At 44.5% G+C, this 16,983-nt stretch overlaps 1 protein-coding gene across 1 annotated transcript in view; it reads right to left on the bottom strand.

Annotated features, from left to right (window-relative positions):
* Positions 1-16,983, bottom strand: part of SPAG9 (sperm associated antigen 9) — a 92,203-nt gene that overhangs the window by 11,817 nt on the left and 63,403 nt on the right. The window contains exons 13-22 of the mRNA XM_088468591.1: positions 16,680-16,736; positions 15,601-15,774; positions 15,013-15,154; positions 13,990-14,082; positions 13,302-13,469; positions 12,672-12,843; positions 5,464-5,685; positions 4,099-4,291; positions 1,735-1,860; positions 1,473-1,553 (exon numbers count right to left, since the gene is read on the bottom strand). Coding sequence (XP_088324717.1) covers positions 1,473-1,553; positions 1,735-1,860; positions 4,099-4,291; positions 5,464-5,685; positions 12,672-12,843; positions 13,302-13,469; positions 13,990-14,082; positions 15,013-15,154; positions 15,601-15,774; positions 16,680-16,736 — 1,428 coding nt within the window. The remainder of the gene's footprint in view (positions 1-1,472; positions 1,554-1,734; positions 1,861-4,098; positions 4,292-5,463; positions 5,686-12,671; positions 12,844-13,301; positions 13,470-13,989; positions 14,083-15,012; positions 15,155-15,600; positions 15,775-16,679; positions 16,737-16,983) is intronic.

Here is a 16,983-nt window from a genome sequence, read left to right as displayed (position 1 = left end):
GTGTAAGTCCTGTTGGTTGGCTATGCTGTAGCCCTGATTTGTGACCTATTATAAGGACCTCTGGCCCTGATAAGAGCGCTCGCTCTGAATCAGGGCCGTCCCTGGTTTTTTTGAGCGGCCCCCTGGCCGCTCGCATAGCTGTGGGTGACTACATAGCGAGAGGCCAAAAAGAGGGTCGCGATGGTCAAGACCATCGCGACCATCAGGCTTGCGACGAGACCCTTGTGGTAGGGTCTCGTCTGCCGCAAGCCCTGGAGTGCTTTCGGCTCTATCAGAGCTGAGAGCACTCCCACTGACATCGCTTGCGATGTCTGTGGGGCCGGCACCAGACGGTAGGCCTTCCCATGGGAACGCCTCCGTCTGGCCAGCGACGCCCCCGGTACGCTCACCAAAGAGGGTGTGGTGTCACTCACCATCGACAGCTCGCCCCCTTTGTAGCGAGACCCGGAGCGACAGCTTGGCCATCGCTATCCGGGTCTCGCGCATGCGCACGACGGAGCCGGCTCCCTCGTGTGCATGTGCACTGGGCCAACATCGACTTGCTTGCGAGCGCTCAGCGCTCGCAAGCGGTTCTGAATCAGGCCCTCTGTTTTATCAGGGTTCAGTCGCAGCCAACTGGCATTCATCCACTCCTGAAGCTCAGCTAGGCAGCCATTTAGGGTTGTTATGGGGTCCTTTGTACCTAGAGCAAAGGACAGGTAGAGTTGTGTATAATCTGCATAGCAGTGGTATACCAGGCCATGACGTCTGATTATTTCACCCAATGGTAGCATGTATACTGTAAAAAGCATGGGAGATAGTATAGAACCCTGTGGGACGCCACATGGAAGTGGCACTGGTGATGAAGAGTTTACTCCAGAAGAAACTCTATGACCTGCCGGTCAGAAATTATTTGAACCAGCTAAGGACTGTGCCATCCAGTCCACAGAAATTTTTCAGGCGCTCAATTAGAATCCCGTGGTCCACAGTATCAAATGCTGCTGAGAGATCCAGAAGGATTAAGATTGAACAATCACCTCTGTCTCTTGCCATCAGAAGATCATGAAGCACACATACCAAGGCTGTTTCAGTGCTATGTCTTCTCCTGAATCCTGACTGGAATGGATCATAAATATCATGGGTAGACAGGTGGATTTCCAGTTGTATTGCCACCACTTTCTCAATGACCTTTCCTAGAAAAGGAAGGTTTGATACTGGTCTATAGTTGGTCATGCAGTCGGGGTCTAAATTTGGCTTTTTAAGAAGTGGTCTAACAATTGCTTCCTTTAGTGGTTCTGGAAAAATGCCTGTTTGCAAAGAGCATTGAACTATATATATATTTATTATATCTATATCGATCATAGGAGCCATTCAGGAATTATAAAAGTTTCAGTTCCAACCAATGTTGATGTTGCAGAGGAAGTTCCACCCCAATAATCCCCCCCTTCCCCATCAACATGATACTGTATTTTACATATATGGATTGTACTCACACAATACTGAGGATGGAATCTTTCAGTTTAATCTGCAGCAGACATTTCTTCCACTGGGCAACAGAGGAATGCACATACAAACTGCAACAAGAACGACAATCAATCTCTAGTCTGACAATTCAGTGCTAGTGTATATGAAAAAGTATAAACAATACATTCAACAGGGCCCTCTACTGGTGAGTAATCAAACTTCAGGTGCGCAAGGGAGAACATGGACCTTGCGGTGGTCACAGGAGCACACAGGATGACGGTGATTACTTACTATCCATTCTGTGCTCCCAGCCACATAGTAGGTAACAGGCTGTTCATCTTCTGGGCCTCTTCTCTCATCAGGTCCTGCTCACTAGGGAGTGTTGCGATCCCATCTTTATACAGGTCAGAGTCATTGCTGCGATGGGATAACATAAAACTAAATCAGAGAGTATATTTCACAAACATAACATGAGTTCTTGTCAATTCACAATATGTATTTTAGCCTAGGAGTGGGAGGCAGACAGAGCGTTTTAGTGGTAACTGAAGCCCCATGTCTGGTATGCAATTACACTGGCTTTGTCTGCATATAACTATAGGAGGATCTTCACCCAGATGCCGAGTTGCACGCAATTAAGTGACCATACTGCACCTATTCCTATGCTTGGTTTCATAACCGTCATCTATCAGTACACCTGGTGCTAGAGGTTAGTCTGATATCTGCATAGCCCACATTTCTGTCTACACATCCCCTCTGAACTTAGCCTGTGTGTGATCGTCCCATTGCCACCCAGTGACACCCATTCAGGCAACTGCAGATGTGACTGGGATTAGGTCAGCTACGGAATATGCGCAATGCTAAAAACCTAATTTGTAAAATAAAGTTACAGTAGTGTCTGATGCAGAGCTGCATGCAAGCGAGAAACATGCCGTGTGTTCTAATGTGAATTTAAGCTTACAGTGTTCAGTGATACAGGTCATACTATGAACCAAGCCGACAGCCCTCTGCCTTTATGTAGACAAGGAACTCCTCAGTATGTTCTATTGTCCTATTTTTACAAAAGTGGGACATCACTCATATATGTATACATTCACTTTCAACTGTATATCTCCATTAATCTCATCCCTCCTCCTGGACGGTTTTTTTTGAGGAGCGGTCATTTTGTCAACAGTCAATGTGTTTGTCGACAGTGAATATTTTAACGGTGTCAGCATTATAACTTAAACATGATGTGAACAATCATATTTAAAAAGGTATAATGCAGACACTGTTACAATGCTGTAACATTACGTGTCTGCATTACAGCGCAGGCATTCTGCAGTCCACATATTCATGGTCACCATATTGATAGTCCACAAAACATATCCCCTTTTTCTAAAAGATATGAAGCTTTCTCCGAGTCCTGCGTGTATTGGATTCACCATGTGTTTTGTGTGATGCATTCAATGTCACCTGATAATTTCCTATGCATGTATCACGTGTTCAATAAAAACCACTTGGTAAATGATGAAAAAGAATAAATTGAAAGAAAAGAAAGGACCACTAAAACATAAAACACTGCCTATGTAAGTCACTATTAACATTCACAACATATATAACACTTCATACCATGACAGAACTTTAGATGTTTTACATTGACATTTATATTTTCTCTCTGTAAATCAGTGACCATTCCTGCAGAGGATTGCTTAAAGTGGCAGGCTGCAGCACTCCTCCATTGGATTACTGTCCAGAGTGTAAGAAAATCACTCTACACATTACGTAAAACATCCAAAGTTATGGGAACATCCTGAAACTTTAACATGCAGTATATATTTGCAAATCTTACAATTAGCTCTTTTTATACAAACATGTAGTTTAAAAGGTGCGTATGCACTTGCCGACAATGAAGGACTGAGTGATCACGATATCATTATAGTTCAGTCGTTCACTACACTGTGCAGTGACCACATTGAACGATATGATGACATTATCATCAGGCTGACCGTCATGTTAGGGAGATGAGCTATGCCGACAACGACCAGCGGGAGCGCGCATTTCAGCGCACGATTAATGATAGAACGATAACGATGTCGTAATCGTTCAATTGTCCATTTATATTGGCAAGTGGATACGCACCTTAAGTTTAACCTGTTTTGTAAGATGTTTTTATTTTTAATGTTCATCGACCTATGTTAAAGATTCTTGCTAAAATCACCATATTCATCAGGTGGTGCATGGTGCGGTGACTTGCTGAGAAGTACAACCCAGAATTGGCTATAAATCATGTGATCGGCTTACATATGACCGGTATTCGTCCTCTACTGCATTGTCCCCCAATAAATACTGGGATTTGGACAGGGATTCCCATCCTCTAACACTCAGATACTTGCCTTAAGGGTTGCACAGGGGTTAGAACATATATGATAGTGTTCATCTGGAAGGAGGATGTTCTAGACACAAGCACTGGGAAAGGAGACATTTCTCTGAGAGCCCAGAAATACGGATAACACATTTTCATCATGCTTACCAGGAATAGAGGATATATGTTGCTCAATTATTACACTACATTTCTGGATGATCTGCCTAATGATTGACAGCAGTCATCCTTTAAAATCAGCAAATATGAATATCTCATTTGGAACATTTTTATAGGACAATAAAGAGAAAGCTCACCTGGCCGGGCAGCTGGTGTCATCCGTTGTGCTCTGTACACCCAGCGGGTCAGTAAAAACATGCTCCGTATAGATTCCTGCCTGAGTAATATCTGCCACGTCATCCGAAGAGCCCTCGCCCACTTCAGTGGCCTCTGTTGCTTCCTCTGCTGTGGGAATGTTATCATCCAGCTCAGAGCTGGTGGAGTCTGGATCTGTCACCAGGAACATAAAAATTGATGATAAACCTTTAAATTACACAGCTTAGAAAGTAGTTTATTTTTCTTTTTTTACAGCTGTTTGTATCCAAGATGCCATTGCAATGGTCTGTCTTGCAAAAGCAATGCAGTGATGTGTTAATTAGCTATTTATGCTGTGTCCATCAGAACCGTGTCACTGCCTCAATCATGTTGAAGTGTAATAGTGACTTACTATTTATTTATTACCAGTTATTTATATAGCGCACACATATTCCACAGCGCTTTACAGAGAGAATATTTGGCCATTCACATCAGTCCCTGCCCCAGTGGAGCTTACAATCTATATTCCCTACCACATGCTCACACACATACACACTAGGGTTAATTTTTGTGGTGACCCAATTAACCTACCAGTATATTTTTGGAGTGTGGGAGGAAACCGGAGAACCTGGAGGAAACCCACGCATGCACAGGGAGACTATACAAACTTACTAGGTAATGTTGTTGAGACCAGAATAACTCAAATATTCTTTCCTACCACTGACTTACTGAACATACCTTTGTGTTAATATGCATTTCAAGAGACACCTTATACCAGTAGGCACTCACTCTCATTGCATGTTCAACCACTGATTTTATACCAGAAACACACAATGTGAAAGATTAAACTTCACACTAAGAAATCTATAAGCCAATAGCGCATTTAGGGCATCTGGTTTATACGCAAGTATGTTACCACCAGATATGAAGAATCATAAATCCAAGTGGACAGTCTATTTCTCTTTTGTCAGATCTCATCAGTGCACGATGTGAATAGATATCATTTGTGATGTAGGGCTTGGAGAATGCTCAAGCAGGGCATCTAATAGGGTTTCAGCCAGGAGGCTAGAAAGAGCCTAAAACTCTTTCCTTTTACAACTAGTTACCCCTCAGAGCCAAAGAATAAAAACAATACCCTACACGTCAAATAATAGGTAAAGAAAGACACCACATATTTCTCATGTTTTAAATTTACCATACACTAAGCAGCCTTAAACTGGACTTACAGCCAATGAACATATCGGAGACTGTTTAAACATTATATATAATACAGGGAAGCAGTAAGTGAAGTGATTAGAAGAACACCCTCTGAATTGGGTCAATTAAAGTGGCTAATTCACCAAACAAAGGTTACAAACCATCTTTACCCGGGTTAATCTCTGTTTCAGGGGAAATGACGCTTGGTGTTTGTGCTATGGAGGGCTGGGTCTCCTCCACAGAGGCAGCGGTTACTTTGACTCCCCCTACAGCCTGGTCAGTGGAGGAAGTGCTGCTCACTAGGCTTTCCGATAAGGAGGATTTGTCTGTTTGTCCAGAGTCTAGGTCTTGTTTTACAGCATCTCCTGTGGGGTAGTCTGTTTCCATCACACCTATAACAAAGCAGCACATCTGGTTACTGCTAAATATTACAGAGAGCTAAATGAAGCCATTCTTTAAATATTCGCAGCAATAAAAAATAAAAGCAATGTTAAGATCTAGTATTAAGAATATATGAAACTGGCTGCTGTATGAAGGGGGGTATAGGGGTGAAGGAGACTGTTTTGCTGCTTCAAACTATAAACTATTTGTTGCCAAGGCTTCTCCAGCTCCATTTAGAACCATGGTTCCAGTGTCATGTACATTGTATTCTAGAAATATATATATACATACACTATATATATATATATATATATATATATATATATATATATATTCTAAAATACAATGTGTATGAAACAATACTAAAGTAGTGCACATCTCTAACCATTATAAAATAAAGTTAACCAATATAACTATCCTTGAAGCCAGTGGTTCCCAAACTTTTTAGAAACAAGGCACCCTACAGTATCAGCTTTTTTTTCACGACACCCCAAGACCAAAAGTTTCTTGTTGAGATATTCTGCAAAAAAAATTATGATATTATGTAAATTGTGATTACCTGTCATTCATGGGTAATATAGCAATCAATTTAATTTGGTCCTGGACCACCAACCCATGGCACCCCAGTTTGGGAACCACTGCCTCAAGTTATACATTCCGTATGTTACTATATGTTTAAACGCCATAAACAACAAGCGGTGTCCCTTATCAGCCCTCTCCAATAAAGAGACAAATAAATACCCCACAGTTTCAGCCTTGTAAACAGTGTAAACTATTTCTAAAGATGAAATTAAAGTGAAAAGATAAAAACAAGAGATATGGTAAGAACTTACCTTTGTTGTCTCTGTTTCTACGAAGTCCATAGGGTCCACAGGGTTGACCTTGGGGTATAGGTTGGGAACCAAATCCGGGCACCACGCAGTTAAAGCTTTTAGCTCCCAGGATGCACTTGGGTCCACTCTCCCTATAACCCCACCCCCCAGCCAGAGGCACCTCAGTTTGTAAGTAGCCAAAGGCCGGAGGAGGAGAGAAAAAGAGAGAGAAAACTGGAACACTCTAGAACCATACTCACAGAAAAGGAGACGGGAAACCGGTGACCAGTAACACAGCCCATATGAAGCCAGGTGCGTCAGGGCGGGCGCCCTGTGGACCCTATGGACTTCGTAGAAACAGAGATAACAAAGGTAAGTTCTTACCATATCTCTTGTTTTCTACTTCAGGGTCCATAGGGGGTCCACAGGGTTGACCTTGGGGATGTCCCAAAGCAGTTCAACCAAGGGTGGGGACGCTCCTGTGCTGAGAGGAGAATCCGTCGCCAAAAAGGAAGCATCCTGAGAGGCAAAGGAAACCAATGCCTAGAACCTTAAAAAAAGGTTTGGACAGAAGACCACGTGGACACCTAGTAAGGCAAAACAGCCGAGGCGCCACAACGAGCCGCCCACGAGGGTTACATGACCCGAGAAAAAACAAGCCTCAACTACAGAAATGCCTACCTATGGGTAGGCCCCTGAGGAAGACATACGAGGCCATCCAGCCAACATTTCATTATAGGCCGGCCATCGTTTCCTGTGAAAACCAGAAACCGCAGACCACCAATAAGGAGTCCGATTACCATAAGGAACTTGAACGGATCATATAAAGCCAAAGAGGCCGGACCACAGTCAATGAGGCCACACCAGCCGAGAAGACTGGGGACTGAATGGCCGTACCATAAGTTCCAGAATAATATGGAACCTAAAAACCACTCTAAGAAGAAATACAGGGCGAGAGCAACTCACACTTTGACATGATGCCCTCCAGAAGAGGGAGCCACATGAGAACGCTCCCAATTCAGACACTCTCCTGGTTGATTTAAACACCCTGAGAGAGAGAGAGCTTAAACAATAGACCATGTAATGGCTATCACAACCAGCAGTTCCATTGACTGTCCCCGGACGGAACAAAGAACCACTACTAACTCCCCAGGAGTCCCTAGGGAGGACAAGTGGAGGCATAATCCAGAAAACACTCCAAAGGATGAACTGGATACCAGAGCGGAGCAATTCCATATCTTAACCATACCGACAGTGTAGAGATCCGCACTGTCAGGAAGGCCAGGCCAAGGGTGAAACCCAAGCCAGCCGGAAGGAATGCCAGAATATCTGAAAATCCTGGACACCGGAGGATCGTATCGACAGGTACGATACCATAAGAATTATGTGTGCCACAGTCCGTGGCAGATCCCAGCAAAGTCTGGCCTATCTGCTCTAAACATCTCAATGAAGACAGAGCCAGGGAAGCCCTAGGACCACAGTAGGGGCGCAGTCAAAGACAAACGATCCAGGTCCAGGGAAAAACAAGGACCCTGAGACAACAGGTCCAGATAGTGAAGCAGTAGGAACGGAGTATCGATGAGGAGACTCCGAAAATCCCAGTACCAGTGATGTCTGGGACGAACTGGAGCCCCCAGAAGGAAAGCCCCTCCGTCTCGAATTAAACTTCCGAAGACCTCGAGGAAGAAGGGAGACCGGAGGACACAGGTACACAAAGTGGAAGGACCACTTCACTGACAAAGAGTCACTGAAGGTAGCTTCAGTACTCCTGGAGCTGGACTGTAACACCGGTAATGTGTGATCAAGTCAGAAGGCCATGAGGATCAATCCCCTCAGGGAGGCCCCCTCTGCTCACCAGGAGTTGAAACCTCTCTTGGAGAAGAGACTAGTCCCCGGGATGCACGTCGCAACAGCTGAGGAAGCCCGCTTCCCAATGGAGAGCTCCGGGAATAAACACTGCAGAGTTGGCCAGGAGAAGACCCTTGGACTATGCCAGAATGGATGACATACCTGACATTGCCACCCAACTACCAGTGTTGCCTAGATGGAAGTCACTGTTGTGACACTGTCGGACTGAACCTATTCAGGTTTACCGTGACATATGGGTTAGGCCAGAGTGAAGGTCCAAGACAGCCTAAAGTATCAACAAGTTAAGTGGCAGGACAGAAACGACAGACGTCCAACTGCCCCGAAACGAATGCGGACCAGACACTGTCTGTAGCAAAGAACACCCTGGACGAGATGGCCATAGCCACCCGGACAGAGACCAACTCGCCTCTGGAGAAAGTATCATCGTTCGAACATCGATCCGATGGGAAAAACTCGATCCATCTGGAGGGGAGTCAATTATGGCAAGGTCTGGAATGGAACTGAGCACATTCCACCCTACCAAAAGGTAGACACTCTGGTAGACCGCGCATCACAAAGAGTAATGACATATGTCGAATGCGTAGATATCCGCACACTCCAAGTTGAAGAGTGGAGATCTTGTCTTACGCCAGAAAAATTCTCAGAGTCTGAGAATCCAGCAGTGCTCCCAGATGAAGAAAACCCTGTGAGGGATGTAGGGAGGACTTTTTCTCCGTTGACTAATTATCTGTGCCGAGAAGAAGCCACGGTTATCCTGACCTGGCGGTAAAGTACCTTGGTGATCCTGCTAAAAGCAGGAGACCGTCCAGAGAAAGGAGCATTCGGATACCCTGAACAGGTGAACTGTCAGAAAATCCATAAGGCTGGTAAACCCCGGTGGAGTTGAGGACAGTCCCAAAAGGCAGAGCCCGAAACTTACAAGTGTTGCTGTGGCACAGCAAACCTGAACCCCTGCTGATGAGATGGCTCTGTACGTACCCGTAGGTACGTATCCTGAATACTCAGATATACCCTAAAATCCCCAGGTTCCAAACGTCGGATGATGGAGCATGGACGATTCCACCTGAGTCCAGGCACCGTTGGAATCTGATTCAGGGATTTGAGACAGAGTATAGGCAAATGAGGACCAGTCGGTCACCGCCCCAGAAAGAAAGTAGAACAACCAGTCCCTCACTGAGATAGTGAGGTTGGCCGAAATAGCTCTGCTTACCACAAAGACTGTATAGCTTTCTGGGATTGTAAGGCCCTGATCAGGTCTGAAGAAGGGCCCATGTAACAATGCCTGTGAGGAGGCTGCCTGAGCAATGAGAGTACCTCACTCTGGAAATTCCCCAGATGTAGACCTGTCCCGTCAGGCTGAGGGTATATCCTCAGGTGTAGAAACAGGGTCGTCCGGAAGTCCAGGACTGCTCGGTACTGGATATGGTGGCCCCCATGGAGGCCGACAGCCTAGGAAAAAACAGGCCTTTAGGCTGACCCTGAGGACAAAAAGACTTAACAGAGTTAGTCCGAATGTAGTGGGAGTAGCTAAAGACGGTATCTCCCCATTAGCGATACTGCCAATGATGCAACGATCTTGTCAAGGTCAGGACCAAACAAGATCTTCCCCATGGAAGGAGTGTGCACCTCTGCTTTCCCATAACGCAGCCATAGGGTACTGCGGCGGATACAGACGCCGCCGAAACCCTGAAAGTTAGAAGACCGGCATCCCATGAGGTAATCCCACATATGACCACTGCATATTTTATGTGAGCGGCAAAAGATATTTGAACCTCAGGACGTGTTGGAGGGGAAAAACGTCACAAAAGCATCACCATGCGATGGCCATGGTAGGACGGGCAACAGGCCCTGAAAACGAGTACATTGATTTCAGGCAAAGTTACCACCTACGGATCCGTAAAATCCGTCCAGGCCGGGATGGGAGGCGTATTAATGCCTGTAACCCGATGATTAACATACAAATCCATCCCAGAAGGGGATTTCCATTACTTGGGAGGACCCTCAGGGAATGGGAAACAGGAGGCCTTTGTGAGTCCTCGTATCTGGCGACAGCCAGACTCCCGCTATGAGATCCACCCGCTGGGCAGAAATGGGAGATGTATGATACAGGTGCAGGATCGACATTCTCTATATCCAGAATGAACCTGGCTACCAGCCCCAAAGCAGGGATAATAATACTTGAAATCGGCTCCCCCCATGTGAGAGGGAAAGAGCCGAATATACCATCCAGTTCACGGCAGAGCCACTGGTCAGTAACCACAGGGCATATATCACGCCAATTAGTATTTCTATAAAACAACATCCACCAGGGTGGCCGTTGTGGTAATCCCTGCAAGGGGAATGACAGACCGATGTGGTATCGGAGGTAATTCATGTACTGTGAAAAACCCCGGCGGGGAGCGACAGTCTGTTGCACAGGGGTAAATTGCAAGAAATTGCGAGATACCCCGAGTTCAAAAGGGCAGTATGGTGAAGTAACTCCAAGCGAGTGACGACAATGGGGCCCGCCCGGCGATCCTCAAAGGAGAGGATCCTGAGAAATAAACCGCCCTTTAAGGGGGTCGTGCAAGGGGCCCCGCACCAGATGGTGCCGCATACATAAACCTTTCTGAGTTAAAATCCTCTGCACTAATTCCTGAAGGCTATGACTTGCAGGATCGCAATAATGGGTGCAGTATCGTGTGCAATCTCCTGGTCAGATATATCTGACTATCTTGACGGAAATATTAAGCAGCGCCATACCGGTCCTGACTGACGCTAAGATTAGCTGCAGGGACCCATTATCAGCGTATGCAACTCACAGTTCCATCTAAAATATGGCAACGTGCAGCACGCAACAGTATGTGACAAACCTCACAGATATTAACAAATATATATATGTGAGGTCTCAGAACCACCCCAGGTACACCTGTATTAGGGCAGATAAAGAAAAGGGATAGATATACACTGACAGGTAAGAGAAAAAGCAGACAGTCAGCACTAGCAAAAGTCACATACAATGCAGACATATATATATATATATACATACATTTGCATGACATATAATATACTGCACAATGTCGCTACATTCAACTGCCCAGATTCAGTGTCTGGGAAGGCTATAGCGCTGTGTACACTCACCCAAATGGCCAGGTACGCAGGGGGACTGGGCTCACTGACATCCTAAGAGTTCTGCAGCACCACAGAGAGAAAATGGCCACTGGAGACCTCAGAAGAAGCGTGGCCTGCGGAGGAAGCAGCTCAGCGACGCCAGACTGTAGTATTGAAAGGCGCGCTGAGCTGAGGGGAGGAGCCGCTAGACAGGGAAGGCTTCCTCCCCTGGCTAGCAATTAACCCCCCGGGATGCCGGCTCCCGCTGCCGCTATAATCCCTGGTGGGCTAGTGGACACGCGGGGTATGCCTCCATGGAGGGGGAGCCCGCCGCCACCGCTAGCGCCTCCGGTCTGTCCCCAGAGACCGGAGGCATAAGGCTGCATATTCACACGTGGATCACCGCAAGCGGTGACCACGCGACTTACCTGTCCCCGTCGATCCGGCAGCAGCCCAGGGATTCCTCCAGAGCCCGGCTAGTACAGACTCTGGGGTCCCGCTGCGATCCCCAGATCTGTACTGGCGTCGCAGCGCCGGCGGGGTGTAGGAGCGGCAGCTCAGACGTCCATTGGACAGTCTGATGCTGCCGCTCTGAAGAGTAGTAAAAAATAATAAAATAAAACTCTTAAGCTTAGGGGCTGCTAAGCAGCCCCCCTGCAGTAACGGTGACCCGACTCCGGCCGGGCACCAACTTAAACTGAGGTGCCTCTGGCTGGGGGGTGGGGTTATAGGGAGAGTGGACCCAAGTGCATCCTGGAAGCTAAAAGCTTTAACTGCGTGGTGCCCGGATTTGGTTCCCAACCTATACCCCAAGGTCAACCCTGTGGACCCCCTATGGACCCTGAAGTAGAAATACTGTTGTGGCTATACAAACAAAGTGGTTGTATAATTTTGCCTTTTTATACGGTAAAAGCCCTGCATAATAACCTAGCATATCACACTAAGCTATAAGTGCTTGCTGTTTTGTCTTTGTGAAAGTCAGTACAACATTAGCCAAGAACTGGTCTTACACAGAACAAGAATAAGAAAGGTCTTCACTCGGGACACTAGCACCACACACACTGTGGGAGAACACTAGCAATACAGAGCAAGTGGGAAAGCAGTTCTAGCTCGGGGACACTAGTACCACACACACTCTGGAAGAACACTAGCAATACAGAGAATGTGGGGAAGCAGTTCTAGCTCGGGGACACTAGCGGTACATGGAAGGTGGAAGCATGTCTTACCTGGTACACTAGCGATACATAGGACGTGAGAGTTACAGACTATAAAACTATCCAACATGTTTCCTGGGTCGTTGGCATCGATGATGATGACCTTGGTGGAGGAATGAGTGCTAGTGCAGATCCACACCAGACTGGATAATTCATCCTGGTGCCTCAACTCCTTTTGCTGCACCTGTCCAAACAGAACACACAATTCTGGGCATAGTCTGGGCACTGGCACAGTGACCTACTTTAGTTCTCTGAGCTTTTGTTGTGTGTAAGTGGCAATTTAGCTCACCAGTAATAAAATTAAATAGTATCCACTACAGCACAGGTTCTCAAACTCGGTCCTCAGGACCCCAAACAGTGCATGTTTTCCAGGTCTCCTCGCAGAATCAGAAGTAATATAATTAGCTCCACCTGTAGATCTTCTAAAATGTATCAGTGAGTAAGGAATACACCTGTGCTCCTGCTGTGTGACCTGGAAAACATGAACTGTTTGGGGTACTTAGGACAGAGTTTGAGAACCACTGCACTACAGTATGCAAATCAGAGTCTATACTCAGACATGAGCATTTAATTAAAATTCAGCTATAATACTATAGAACAGTATTGATTCTGTATAATGCAATCTATGCGTCTTCAACGTACCTTTAGCTCTTGTTCCAATTTCTCTAAACTGCTTTGGGATTCACTTCTGGATTTCTGGTTCTCTATTTCAGGGCCTGGGAGGTCGCTATAGAAGACACTAGCTCCAATAATGGAGCCTCCGTCTCTAGTCTTTCCCCCAGAAAGGTTAACACCGACTGCACACCACAGCTGTGGAAGAACAGACATGGTCACAGGAACAGATAATACCACCATGTCATGCTCTCCTTTCACACCAAATATGAACACAAATACATAGTGGGGTCCAAATGTAATTGGCTCTGATGTAATGATCCAGCTATGATTCCAGAGATTTAACTGCTAGATTTAAATTGGCAATTACTTTTAAGGAAAACGCAACCTGGTTTAGTCTTAAAACGAATTGCCGATTTAATTCTAGCAGCTATATTGGCAGAATCTCGCTGGGACCAGTAAATCATATTTGGACCTGCACCCAATAGTGCCAGGGTATGGCCTCAGTAATCCAGCGTTTCCTAGGTGACAATTATGAATGATGCATTCAGACAGTCATCAGCGATAAAAACAGCCACTGAACTATCAGAATGGCACTCAATTAAATACCTCCACATTAAAAAGGAATAAAACAGGACAAATTTTTAATTGAATAAGTAAAACATAATAAATAAATGTATCTTCCTTCTAAAATGAAAAACTCAGGTAGTTTAGTCACCTTCATGGACGTGTCTTTTTCATCCAGAGGCCTTAAATATACAGGAACTGGTAAATTCTTCATTTTGCCTTCATTTTGTCCACCATTTGTAAGCTGTCAGGTTGAAACAAATATACATTTTCAGTAATTTTAATGCAACTTTTTATAAAGTACAAGAGTATAAATTAAAATGGATGTACAGAGGGAAATATGTCACTTTGCTTTGAAGGGCCAAGCATAAAATATGTAAAAGTACACCCAAAATGGTCTAGTTCACACTCTAGCTAGAGATTGCACTTGTAACATGCTGGTGGAGGTCACATCCAGCAATAAAATCTGAGGAAGTCAGACAAACTGCTAACTAGTATTTAAACGGGTGCGGACATCTGCCAGATCACATTACCCATGTTTGGGATCTCTTCAACTACTTTAAAGAAACCAATTGAAACCATTACTTTCAAATATCAGATACTGATTCACGACAAAAAGGATACCAGTTACACCTAAAACCTCACAGGCCACGGAGCTCTGTACTGTAACCAGGAGTAAAAACTCTAACCAATGCTGGACTAGGGAAGGATGCGGAACCTACCATCACAGCAAAAGCCCCTACATATGCCTGGGTATCTGTCATATTTATATTGACTTTTTATCACATTTCATTTTATATCATCTAATGCACTACAAAGAGAAACAAACCAACAGTAACTGAATAGCTAGCAGATCTAACAAATAAAAGACACTAGCTGTCACGCAGAACTACAGTACATGCATGATTGTAACTATATCAAGTGCTAGATACATGCTATTAGGGTGTGTTATCTAGTATATAATCCTATATAGAGTGGGGGTTAGGACTACAAAATAAAGAATTGTTAGGTAAACTAGAACTTTTAGTTTAACACATGCTCTACGATGTCATAGATCTGAGTCATTTTCTGTGCAGAGATTACAAAAAATGAAATAAAAAATAAATGAAATAAAAAATATATAGAAATAAAAAATATATATGATTAACTATAGCATTTATTAACCACACGTTACCGGTTTGTACTTTTGAGGAAGACTCCAGCCAAACGCCTGTATGCGGCCGTCTTCTTTCTGAACATGTGCCTTTACTTGGCGGTACTGCTCTCGCTTCTGTTCTCGCCGAGAGGCTACAGAGGCTTCATTACCGGCTGAGGGACTGTCAATCAAGGACATTATAAACAGAATAAACAGTGTTGTATAGGGCCACTTACAGTGCAAGCTGCTTCACATAATAAATATACTTGAAGCCCTTACAAATATTCTGAACCTTTCTGGAATTCTTTTTTTTTTTAGACGCTAAGGAATTTGAGAGATTTGCGGTGGAAGTTTTCTTCTTATCTTCGTGTATTGCTGAATAATAAGTAGTTACACATTTAAACTAGGAAATAATCTCCAAATGTACCATGTACATCTTTGGCTCTATGTTTGGGTAAGCCCATCAACTCATAAGTGACCAGTGACATTATAGGCACAGTGATCAACAGGCTGCATTCTTAACATTTCCATAGGCAACAGGAGCAGTGTAATGCAGATATGCATGAGCCTGTCCCCTATGACAACATGCTATTAAAGTATGGAGATGTGTGGAAACCGAACACTCACTCTTCACTTAGGAAGTCGAAAGCTTTGTACTTGTCACTGGGAAGTTTGGCTAAGGCACTGCTCTTCTTCTTGATGGAGGGTGTGATATGCGAGGTTGGAGCATTGTACTTAACATTAACAGGGAGATCTGGTTTTTTAGAAGCAGTGGCTGAGGAACTGAAGAGCCGGCTGAAACTGAACACGGAAGAAAGAAAAAACACAGAACACCCGTTAGGAAATGATAGACGTTCTAGATCTTTTCTTACTGATAAAGTAGGCACAGTTAACTGACATGAGATTAGCAAGGTTTTTGTGGACAACTGTAAAATTCTCAGCTCCAATGGTAATGGGAACTAGAAAGCGAGACCAGATCCTTTTAGTCCCCCACAAGTGTCAAAGCAATGGGGGAATAACTAAAGCGGCCCATACACGGTGAGATATCGGGCGGTCCCCACACACTGTGCGAAGTGGTGGCCGACTGCCCGATATGCCGGCACCTCCCTCCCTCACAGTGCAACATGGGGTTTTACATTGCATCCCCTGATTTAGTGAATTTGCCATAAGATCTGGGGACGCGATGTATGACCCCACGGGAGCGCACACGGGACAATATCATGCCCATACACGGTACGATATAGCAGCTATATCGTGCCAATCCGTCGGATCGGCTACAATATCGCACCGTGTATGGCGGGCATAACACCTAGCTCATAGCTACACCTTATAATTAATTAGGATATTCTGTTTCTACTCCTAGCAACAAGGCTATGAGACAAAGCTAAAAGGCTGTGGTAATACTGTTCACCCGGGATGGTGACATGGCGAAGGGAAAATTGCTCAGACTACCATATCCATACCGCCACCTCTCATATTAACATGGCTAGTGAACAATGTTTTTTCAATAACCTAGGAGAGATGGTTACATTTTTAGATTGTAGATAGTCCATGTAAAGTCCTTTTAAATAGGACACGACCAGCCGAATATCAAAATTAAAGAATCATTCATAGTCTCCTCTTTGGCCCAATTTTTTTATTTTATTTTAGAACTTTTTAAAACTTTTGGCAACCAGAAACCATTCCCTCCATGATTTAATACTAACAATTGCCAGATGCTCGACCTCTTCTTCTCCTGCATGGCAGGATTTTCTCTTGATGCTCTGGAAAGAAAAGGAAAACATTTCAGAACTTAATTCTACTGCAGAACAAATTATGGGCTACAAAACTGTAGAAGTTTTTGCACCAAAAACTAAAAATAAAACGTGCTTTTGTTAAAAGTAGTTTTTAAAAAAAATAATAAATAAAAACACATTCAATTCATAAATAAAAACTAGAATATTAAAATATTTATTTTTTAGCTTTAATATAACCCATTAAACCTTGCTAGATTATATTCAGCAAGAACAG

Source organism: Taudactylus pleione, unplaced genomic scaffold (genome assembly GCF_031769625.1).
Source record: "Taudactylus pleione unplaced genomic scaffold, aTauple2 ptg000012l, whole genome shotgun sequence".
NCBI classification, from domain to species: Eukaryota; Metazoa; Chordata; class Amphibia; order Anura; family Myobatrachidae; genus Taudactylus; species Taudactylus pleione.
The sequence above is the reverse complement of the archived record's forward strand: the minus strand, read 5'-3'. Positions and strand labels throughout refer to the sequence as shown.